The sequence below is a fragment of the Mycteria americana genome, chromosome 1, assembly GCF_035582795.1.
Source record: "Mycteria americana isolate JAX WOST 10 ecotype Jacksonville Zoo and Gardens chromosome 1, USCA_MyAme_1.0, whole genome shotgun sequence".
Classification (NCBI taxonomy): domain Eukaryota; kingdom Metazoa; phylum Chordata; class Aves; order Ciconiiformes; family Ciconiidae; genus Mycteria; species Mycteria americana.
Window position 1 is genome coordinate 58,880,940 of NC_134365.1, and position 10,934 is coordinate 58,891,873.

A 10,934-nucleotide genomic window follows, 5' to 3' on the forward strand; every position below is an offset into this window, starting at 1 on the left:
AAAAGGAGCTTTGCAACATGAAGGAGAGTTGCACTCTTCCCTGGAGACTTGCAGAAATTCCGGTGGCCTGGTGAGAGTTCAGGTCCATGGTGGAGCAGAATGGATGAAAAGCCTGGGGCTAAAATATAGCACTGGGTGCTGGACACAGGAGGGCCAAGCTGTGGTTCTGTCATTGACTCAATGTAAGGCCTTTTGCCAGCCCACCATCTCCCCTTTTCTAATGTGGAAAATGGGGACTCCTTCCCCTTCCTCTCTGATGGGGTCAGTGCGCTCATCTGAAGCATTTGGAGATGCTAGAAGGTCCAGTTCTGCTGAAATACAGTCTCGTTGATTATCGTGACTGTGTTAGGAAAGTCTCCAAGAAATCCTGTGTATGTGATGAGAACTTCTGGGCACAGGTGTTTCATGAGACACGAGCCTTTTACTCTCCTCCTTTTTTCAATCAGCAAGGATGACCCTGATCTCTGCCATGTTTCTTCTGGTTCCCATGGAGACCACAGCTCATAGATAGAGGGAGGGTTGTTCCCTAGCAACTGTCTCTGCTCTTCAGCCTTCATCCCACCTCCATACCTGGACTTCAGCAGGACCTGCCTGCTTGTACGAATCACTGTGGCACAACATCAGGGATCATGGACCAGGTGAGAGAGGTAATTATGGAAGAGGCTTTGCCTCTTGTTAAATCCTGGATCTTTTCTTTTTTCTTTTTTTTTTTTTTTTTTTTTTTTTTAAATATAAAAGATCCAGTGTCATTTTGACACCCATGGGGCTTCTCAGGTCTGGAAAGTCACCAGAATCTCCTCATATTTTGGAGGCCCAGCCAGATGTGGAAGGCATATGAGACCATTCTTGACCACATCTGGTGGCTGGTGAGAATGGCATACCAATTCCTACACCTGTCTGAGGAGGCTAATTTTCTGCCTGGGAAAGACAGCTCCCTCCAGGGCTGCATGTCAGGAAAGTCAGAGTGTTAGGCTATGCTAAACATCAGGTTTTTTGGTTTTTTTTCATTCAGAAAGAAAGATCAAGTTTAATAATTTTTAGCTCTTTGATCAAGATGTGTCTTTTCTGGTATGTCATCTGTTGTCCCTCACAGAATTGGCTTAGCAAAGGAATAAGTAGACATAGTTCTGTGGCTTCTGTTATCCAGGAGGATGGTCAAATGCCTTAAAGTCCTTGGCATCAAGAGGTAGGAGTCTCAGAGTGGTGCTTTGACTTTGGACCTTCAGGCTCAGAAGTAAAATGAACAATAAGCAGTAACAGTAACATTCAGTTACAAACTAGAAAGTAGGAACAGTTGCAGGCTTCAGCACCATTTTGTCCAGGAGGATGAAAGTTACCAGTGAACGGGACTTGAGAAATGAGCACATTGCCTCATTACACAGAAGTTCTGCTTCATTGGAAGAAATGGGAGAGGAGGAGTTTCTACAACAGCAGACTGGAAAGTTCTTTCCACTAAATATAGTAATAATAACAAACAGACATGGTTTTGTTTTAAGTAGGAGGTGGGAGTTAACACAGGAGTTTATTTAGCAACACAGATTCCTGCACTTTGATCGTGTGTAAATGTTTGGCTCTTCTCTAAAAAGAATGAAAAGTGATACAGAAAAGAAGCAGATCCTGCCCTGTGAGCCAGGACTGGCTTCCTCTCTTCATCTCGTGTGGCCCTGTTATTTTTGTGGCAGAGGTTCTGTCTCTTAATACATTTGCAGAGCACACAGCACTGACTCCTGGAGTCTGATTGATACAGTAACTTCAGCTTCAGGATCCCAATATTGTACCAGACGTGCTGCTGCAAAGTAACTGCCACAGTGTAAAACACAAGCTGCTGGTTCAAGTCAGCCCTGGTGAGTTAACTTTGAAGCAGGCGGCTTCCTGCCCCATTGGCAATTGTGTCTTCATTCCAATAACTAGCCTCAAGAGCAGAAGGTAAGCATATATGTCATGTCATGAGCTAATTTGACAAACGCAAACATATATCCCTACCTGATCCAGATCCCATAATGGCAGTAGGTTCACAATTACCGTATTCACCACCGTGGGCCATGGCTTCAGCTGTAACCTGTCACAGGTTTCACGTGGGCTAAGCCTGTAGTGTCGCGCTGGGATGAGGAACACAGACCATCAGCAGCGCACGACTGAGGGTTACAGAGACATTCTCTGCAGGAATGCCATGAGCTTCCTCCCAGTGCAGGAGGCAGTTTGCAAAGGCTGGGTGTTGGATCAATCACATCAGCAGGACTGGCAAAGCAAAACAGGGGATAGTCTGTGCCAGAATCAGGGAAGAAGCCCTGTCTCCAGCCTGTCTCCCTTCCTTTGCATAGCCAGCACCGCACAGGCATTTTATGTTTATCACCTCCTCTCCCCATGTTTCTGGCCTTAGTTTAATGCACCAAAGGAAGGAAATGTTGTAACTGTACAGCACATGACAGGTCTGACATCTCTAGGTGCTTCAGAATAAAAGACAACATTGTCACTGAGGTTTTTTTCCATATTGGCTTGTGTCTGCACCACTGTCTGTGAAAACTCTTGCAGCTCAGTATTCCCCAGAGGCACTGGTTGGCCATATCCTAGGCAGGCTGTCCCATGTGAGCTGTTAATGTGAAATCCTGCAGGATTTCTGTGTTTTTTTTAATCTGAGGGGATCATGGGTTGTAGGACCAATCATGCAGGCAGGCAGGGACAGCTCTATCTTGATCTGGGAAGGTGTATAATACATTTGTGTAAGAATAATCTATTGTCACCTGAAGATGAGCAGGGCCACCGTCCCCTTCGTTCCCATCTCTGAGCCTGACACAGCCTTTGTTTCTCTTCCAAGGGTGTGGTAGAGGTTCCAGCTTCCCCTACACCTGATGTGGCAGAAAGTGACTCTGTGCTGGCCAACAGTACTTCAGGTAAGCAAGATGGCAGAGAAGCTGCCCTCCTTCAGAGCTTGCTTTGCAGTACAGCTTGTGAGGCTGTGTGTCATTCCCTCCCTCCCTTCATGCCATCCATATTTGCATGTACCTCTCTGAGTGAAAACTACTCGGACAGGGATCCCGTGTGCCAATGACTGATGGGTTAAAATCCCCCCTCCCCAAGCGTGTCTTCCTCCACTGGTGGACTTGTCTCACTAGCTCCCTGCACAAGCGCAATAAGCCACTGCTATGCTGTAAACTCATCAGCAAATACCGATGAGCCACAGAAACCGTAAGTGCATTTTGACGAGTGTGAGAGTGATCATGGGTTGGAGGGGCCCCCTACACATAGGAAAACACAGACCTTTATGTGCATGTTTGACCACAAGATTTTTACTTCCACACTTCTGTGTGTGTTCATCTCTCAAGAGCATTTAAGACTCCTCAGGAACCTTAACCTGGTTCAGCAGGAATATTGGTATAATGCTGCTAGGTTGTTGGTTTTTTCTCTTTTCTTTCCCTCTTTGTGACCTTTACTATTTCTTTTGTTGTCTGACAATGACACAATGACATGTCCGATGTTTCCAGCTCCATTTACAATACCACCTGTCATCAAAACAGTATCAAATTCATTGAGCTTTTATTTTTGTCTTTAAGTGGAACCTGAGGAAGGGAAAAAGGAGCATCTTCCAGAAGGCTTATGTCCCAGCAGACAGAGAACATCCCAAAGGAGCTCCAGCAGAGTCTCCTGGAAGATCTCCAAGGGCCCAGTGGGTCAGGCAACAGCAAAGAACTCCACATCTATTAAATCCCAGGCATCTTCTTCTGCAAAGTGTGTTCAGACTAAAAGACAGAGCAAACAGAGTCTCCAGACCAAAGCTCCCTCCATGCAGGATCTTCATTCAAGAAGACTTGAAGAGGAAAGAGAAGATACTTCTGCCACCAAAGACCTGACAGCGGGGCATGAACCAAGAGCAGGGAACAGCACTTACCGCCTCTCTGCAATATCCAGGCAGAGGGAGGCAGAGGGCACCAAATCTGTCTCAAATGCCAAAGAACCAGTAGCAGGCCAGCACCAAACACTGGGGTCTAGAGGGTCTGGATCTTCCCAGAAGACCATCAAAGCCAGCTACGAGAAAGCCAAGGAGAATGGCAGCAGATTAAGTGCTAAAGAGTCCTTAGCATCATTAGGGCCAGATACGAAAGCAGAATGGAAGCTCCTTCTGGAGAAGAGAAACAGCTTGATCCATGCTAACAGCAAATATAAATTTGCCAGTGCAGATGAACTTACCAGCGATGAAGAGGTATTGGAGGAAGCCATTTCATGGCTCCTTTGTGGCACGTTGAAGGCTGTTTTTATGGTGTAGCAGGGGGCTGAGTGGGTGGGATATTAGGAGTTTCTAGAAGACATGTAGAGGGATGGATTTGGGCTTCACACTAAGGGGCAGTGACATATTATACAGACAGCCTTTCCCATCTCTTTTTCAATTTTGTTTTTCTATCCCTTTCATTCCTAAGGCTCCTGTAGCCAGGCAGGGTCCCAACTCAGCAAGGCAAAACAATGTGGTACCAGGACGCAGTCCAGGGCCCAACACCATCATCCCTTTCTAATTCCCTCCTTTTTTACCAGTCCCAGTCGTCCTATGCAATTACAATGCCTACAGAAGCTGCTGAGGGAGACTCAAGGACAGACCCAGGTCCCAGGCATTAGTCACAGCTCAAAGATCTATGCAAGGGTAGAAATGCCAGGAGTTTGCTGCACTCAGGGAACATGGACTGACAGTGATTCCTTGTTCTTGTTTTCAGGAACGGCGAGCTCTGTGCAAGGCAGCATTGATCATGGGACAGAAAAGACTCAGTGACCGTACTGAAATGCTAAAAAACTCCCTGAACTCTACATCTTTTGCTGATTGCAACCAGCTGGGTTTTAACCTGAGGTCAAATATCTTCCAAGGTGAGGGGACACACACACCTATGCCTGACCTTCAAGCTGGTTCCAGCTACACTTTGCCTGGGCTCAGGGCAGCCACACTGCTTTGGGTAGAGATCTGACTGTAGGTGACCCTCACTTTCCCCTCTTATTCCTTCTATCCACAGTCACTGCTTTTGTGGTGTTGAGGAAATGAAAGCTAGAGCCTCCCTTTCTATGTATTCTATCCCCTTCTTTTTTCTTTTTTTCCCAAGGTGTGAAAAGTGAAGGTGTATCATGGCCCTTGTCCTCTATGTTCAGAGCTGTCCAAATGAACACCATTTGCAGTTCAATGTCCCCTGTCATCTCCGGTCCCAAGTTCCAATACTGACATTATTTCTCTTCAAGACCATTAGAGATGTGGGGCTCTGAAGTGTCTTCCCCAAACTGCTATTTCCAAGGTCCCCAGGGATCCCTCCATCTAAACAAACACTGGGAACTAAGCATTCATCCCATTCTTGTTACCATCATATCTGAGAAACTCTGAAATAATTGTCTCTGACTCCAGTTTCTCATGTACCAGCATGAGACAGATTCCTTTTCCTTATACAGTACGTTCCATGACAAGACCTTGCTGGGTATTGAAGACTGCATTGTCTTGGGTTTATGCAGTCACACAGAAAGGAAGGACATCTTTCCCCAGGGAGCTCAAAATCATTATTATCAAGGAAAGGGTACAATAAAAAGGAAGGTGAAGAGGAAAGGATGAGAGATTAAAATAAAGCCCCCTCAAAGGGCGAAAAGTCAAGAGGGGATAAAAAGAGAAGTCACAGCTGGGAACTATTTGTTAAGTATTGTGGCAGAAAAGGAGCTCAAGAAGGCCTGGAGTGCTAAGATGGTGCTTTTTGTGGAGCTGTGCTGCTGAATAGGAAGTTACTCACATGACTGAGGGGGTTCAACAGGAGATAAGTGGGCACTTGACTAAAGAAAGGACACTGGGATACAAATGAAGATGATACCTTGCAGCACCCTCTGTGTGTGTCTCACACTTGAGGATGAAAAGCAGATAAATTGGCAAACACAAGCTCCTTCCTGCGTGATGATGAAGCTATTATTCAGCACCTAGCCACACACCTGATCAAAGATATTGCGGTCAACACATGCCTTTTCTTGAGCCCTTGAAACTGCTGGTGTTGCTCCTCTGCTCAATCCCAGGACTGCAGTAGGGTGATTTCTGCGTACAGTTCCTTATTTGCTGTTCCTTGCAGGTGGCCCACTGGAGAGCCAAAGCTTGATGAAAGATTCCTACACCCCTGATGTAATTCAGAAGGCAATCAGGGATCCCAAGAATTGGCATGGAAGGAGGACTGATGAGCTAGGTATGGCTTCTGCCAGGAAAAGTACATTGCTTAATTCCTGAGATGGGTGCTGCTTCTGCCGAGGACAATGGATGGGTTTGGGCAAAGGTGTGGGGAGACGAGAAATCTGCATTTTCACAAGAGAGTAGCTCTACAGCTAGAAAAATCCTTGAGGGATAATAGCATTAGAAGGGAGGCTGTAACTGAGCTATGATTTGCCTTTTTTACAGGGAAATGGCATCAGAAAAATGCCCTAAATCTTAACCTGCAGAAAGCATTGGAGGACAAATACGGGAAGAAAAAAGGCAAGCCTTAGAAGACGAAGGTTGAGGATTGGAGTGCATTCAGCGAGGGATCTTTTTCTTCAGCTGTCTAATAAACCTCCATATAAGCATGAACCCTTTGCTTGCTAGTTGTCAACAGTAGATTTCCTGCTGGTGTTCTCTTCCCCTCTCAATTAGGGTGTCTTTGGGGAGAGCAGGATAAGTCTGAATGTGAATACTTTGTTGGTCACTGGTAAGGTGGGCCTGATTAGAGTGTGAGGCACACACCCTCTCAGAGGGATGTGGTGGTGAGAGGAGGGCATATAGAGATTCATCTACTCAGCACAAAAGGTGGAGTAGGACCTGTGAGGGGTGTAAAAGGGCAATGGCGGGGGGCAGGAGCGTGCGTGCGTGCGTGCGTGTGTGTATGTGTGTGTGCAAACTCATGTTTGTCAGAAGATTCATGATACTTCGGCAGCTGCCCCAGCAGTCCAGAGAGAAGTACAGAGGATGCACTGGGAATGAACCAGGGTTGCCCAAGGATGTGAATGCTGCCTACCGCTCCCCACACTGAAGGCTGTAAAACTCCCAGACAGGGAAGCTTCAGAGCTGTATGTCCATAGCAGCTAGATGCACCAAGCAAAGAACCAGCTCCTTATTGATGCTTCCGAGGTGAATTCAGGCTCTCTTGCCAGAAAGGCACGAAACGGTGTCCACTCAGTAACCTGGGCACAACTCCATATGATTGGCACCAGATGCCTACGTGGGGTAGGAAAGGAGGGTTCTCTGCCCACCACTTGAGTTTTGTTGTTATATCTGCCACTGGAGGATTTCAGGGAAAGCTCTTACCCTGGCAGGGAGCAGCAGTAATGTGCAAAAACAAACAGAAACTCACCTGAGAAGAGGAGGCATCAGAGGATTCACTAAAGCCCACGCTATTTGCTGGCCAAGCCAATGCAAAAAAAACAGCTTATCGCACAGATTCTCCAATCTGCAGATCACTCCACAATGTGAATGGACCCTTACTGAAGCTCTCGTAAGCCATACTTGCCCGTCAGCCCTTTCCCTAACTCAAATGTCTCTCAGAGAGAAGCACACATGTCCACCATACAGTCTGCATAATCTGAAGTCCTGAGAGTGTGTCTGGACAGTAACCAAGGACCACCCAAGGGCTTGAATGATGCAGGACATGCAGGGTCTTTAGGGCTTCCTGATGTGTTTTTCTCACAGTATTTAATGCCCCTTGTTGCAGGATCCTGCCTTCCAGCTCCAAAGCGTAGCAGTTTGGTGCAGCAATCACAAAGTATGTGTCTGGGAATAGCGATGCCCTGATCTTTCCTGTCTGGTGCCAAGCTTTCGCCATTTTAAAAGATTGATGCTTTGCTCCCTGATATGAACTGTTCTGGGGCAGAATTAGGATTGTTACTTCACCCTTGATTGGCTGGGGATTAGATAACAATATGCTGACTTCACAAAAGTAGTGAAGAAGGTTAAAATGTAACTAATGATAATCAAGTGATAAACATTTTCCACCAGCAATAATTAACCATTTGGAATTCAGATGTTTCCAGGCGTATGTCCAACTCCTTCAAATTAAGGAGACTGGCCAAATGGCAGCTTGTAGAAACCTCCCTGTGGGTTTTCCTTGTGCATCAGGACCAAGCGGCTCCTGTCTGAGCACACACCTCTAGCTTCAGCTGAACAGCGCAGGTCTGCAGGAGCACCCTGTTCTCTTGTGTTGCATCCAGCACTGATGACCAACGTGACTCCAGGTACATAATAAATGCTGTCTTCTGAGACCACAGCGAGTCCTAATCCAGAAAACAGGGAGCTGAAAAGAAATCTACTGACATTGTTTAGCGTACTGGAAGCAGGCAGTTCAGGGCACAGTTAGCTAATACACAAAATGTAATGTGGGCTGAATCAGCATACAGATTTACAGCTCTATTTCTAATAGACATTAGAAATAGACATTAGGGCAGGCAGACTGCAGGATTATGGTACAGCATGGAGCAAATGCCCTTTGCTACCCCTGAAAGGCTCATGAAGAGACTAGATCAGAAGGGAAACAGACTGAAAGGTCTTGTTGGTGCACCACTATGCTCTGCCACACACTGTCTTGTTTGCCTCCTGCAGTGGAGTAAAGTAACTTCATACACTTTTTACAAATTCAAATAATATGTTTATAAGCATTTAAATAATACAAAATAGTTGGCATTGTATAATACACTCAGATGGGTGACAGCTGTTTGATGCCAAGTGGACATACATGTGGCAATCCCCCTTCATCTTTTTCTTTGCTTTGCCAAATGTTACAGCTCAGCCAGGGACAAACACTTTCTGATGGGTGACACATTGAAAGCTGCAGAGGTAACTGAGATGATAGCTTTCAGTGAGACAGCTCAGCCACGGGGAGCAATCAATACCTGAAGTCTCTGAGCGCTGAACAGACTAATTTAGCCAGAACCTTGGCAAGGACCATTACCTTGTGTATCACTCCATGTTGACTAGAGTGCTTTGGATACCCAAACGTGTGTATTTAAAGCCAGCTTTGGAATCTCCAAATAGCATGTCAGATGCAGTCAGACAAGAACAGGGCTGAAATAAGTGCTCACTGCAGCTGAAATCTCCCTTCTACCCATTCCTCTGCTTTCAACAGTTCATTCCTTCTTGGTTGGTTGTGCTGGTGCTGACACATGCCCACACTCTGAACTGATTCAACTTGATAAACCAGCAGAAAATCAATACAGAAGAAAAAAGCAAAGTTAACAGGTTAACAAATTAAATTTTCTAAGCAAAGGACCTTGTTGCAGGCAAGGCAATGAGTGATGGGGTATGCAGATATTGGGGAAGAGGAGTGGAAAGGGCATGGAGGGGGAAATGGCCTTTCACTGCCTTTTTTATGCAGTGAGAAATTAGTTGGTCTCCGCTGTATTGTCTCACGGAGCTCAGTACTTTGCAACATAGGTAGCCTGTGTTTAAATTATTTTACAAGGTCTGATCATTGGGTGGCAGCTCTGAGCCGATGTTTTTATCTGGCAGAGCAGAACTTGGGGAAAAAAATGGGTTCTCCTCTGGTTTAGCTAAATCATTCACCAAAATAGCTATTTAAGATCTGTTTTAGTCATCTATAAACAGTCAATGCACTTGAAAAACAGATAATCCTACTATAGCAATATGGAATAGAAAAGACCAATTACATCCAAGCTTCTGCAGCACTCTCCTCATACCTTCTAGTATTTCTTGCAGATATGGGTATTTCCCAGTTTAGGCTTATGCATCCCTGCAGTTGAGGCACAGATCATTCTGCAGGATATCACTTGTAGTAAAGATTTCCTGTTCTCCAGCCAATTTTTTCTTCCTTTTCATTTATCCCTCTGACTTCAGCCTATCTTGTGCTATCCTGAACGATTCTAACCTTTGGTATCTCCACTGCAAATGACTTTGAACGGCTCATTAAAGAAATGTTAACAACTGTAAGAAGAGGAGATAGTCACTGCAAGAACTCTTAGCAGAGTCTTCAGCCTCCTATTGAAATCAATCCTTTAAGCTGTAAAGCTTGCACTGAAATAAAACTTAAATTCACAGCTACATCTATCCTGAGGTAAGCCCAGTATTCCTAAAAGAATGGAGTACTTACTGCTGAACCTGCCTATAATCGATAAAAGAGAAATCCAGCACTGCCTGAAATGGCTAGAGGGCACAACAAAGGGGGAGCAAGTGAATTGACTTCAGTGGATTTCACTCCTGTGCACCGGGGTTGAAATACGATTGTGTGTTAAGCGTTAAGGTATTTAAAACACTATTATCCATCAAGAGACAAAGGTGTTTTGAGGGTTAGAAATTACGTGTGGTGTTCCCCTTGATAGTGGTAGAGCAAAGGAGCCATGGAGCAAGAAAGGAAACAAAAACCCACAAAACCCAAATGGTATTTTCCTCAGGGTTCTCTCTGGTTTTTGTTTGCCACAGACTCCTCTCTGAGGATCTGAAGTGTTGAGAGGGCAATGTGGGACGGCGGACAGAACCGAGGCTTCGTAGGCTGAAGCTGCCAAGAGCAGCGACCTGGTATCAGAGGTGGGATCACTGCACTTGGAAACAGTAAGAGAGGTTTAAGAGCAACATCTCCTTGCGGATGGACAATGGACTCTCGACTCTGGGCAAAACAGGGGAATGGGCTACATTACAAGAAGCTTTCAGGTTCTATTGCTGATTTTAGTAAACAGGCCTACCAGTGTTTATGCTGAGTTGCCATTTTATCCCTTTTAATAAAATTCCTTTTCTTTTAAACCCTTGGATTCATTGCTCTTGAGCAGGAAAACTGATTATCCAAACTTATTATGTGCCCAAGCAAAATAATTTTCTTTTCTTATAACCTGAGAGGCTTGAACTGAATCTTGAGCTTGAACTGAATAGGTAATCAATTACCTATTTTTAGAAAGGAGCCCTAGCTAAATCTGGCTTCTTCCCCTGCCAATCACACCTATCGGGGGAATGCGAAGCAAGCCTATCT

At 45.4% G+C, this 10,934-nt stretch overlaps 1 protein-coding gene across 2 annotated transcripts; it reads left to right on the forward strand.

Moving 5' to 3' along the window:
- Positions 1-61: 61 nt before the first annotated feature.
- On the forward strand, positions 62-6,547 carry CIMIP4 (ciliary microtubule inner protein 4). Of its 2 annotated transcripts, none has more exons than XM_075501270.1 (6): positions 62-647; positions 2,816-2,891; positions 3,552-4,198; positions 4,701-4,848; positions 6,072-6,182; positions 6,392-6,547. In XM_075501270.1, exons 1-6 carry the CDS (start codon positions 630-632, stop codon positions 6,475-6,477), a joined length of 1,086 nt encoding a protein of 361 aa, XP_075357385.1. In that variant the 5' UTR covers positions 62-629; the 3' UTR covers positions 6,478-6,547. The 2 variants fall into 2 exon arrangements, with proteins under 2 accessions (XP_075357385.1, XP_075357393.1); XM_075501278.1 differs by having other exon boundaries at positions 62-638.
- Positions 6,548-10,934: the final 4,387 nt, after the last annotated feature.

Bases quoted from the DNA above. Each gene is read 5' to 3' on its own strand.
- CIMIP4 (XM_075501270.1), top strand. The intron at 4,199-4,700 runs GTATTGGAGGAA...TCTTGTTTTCAG, and splicing joins AACTTACCAGCGATGAAGAG to GAACGGCGAGCTCTGTGCAA. The intron at 6,183-6,391 runs GTATGGCTTCTG...CCTTTTTTACAG, and splicing joins AAGGAGGACTGATGAGCTAG to GGAAATGGCATCAGAAAAAT.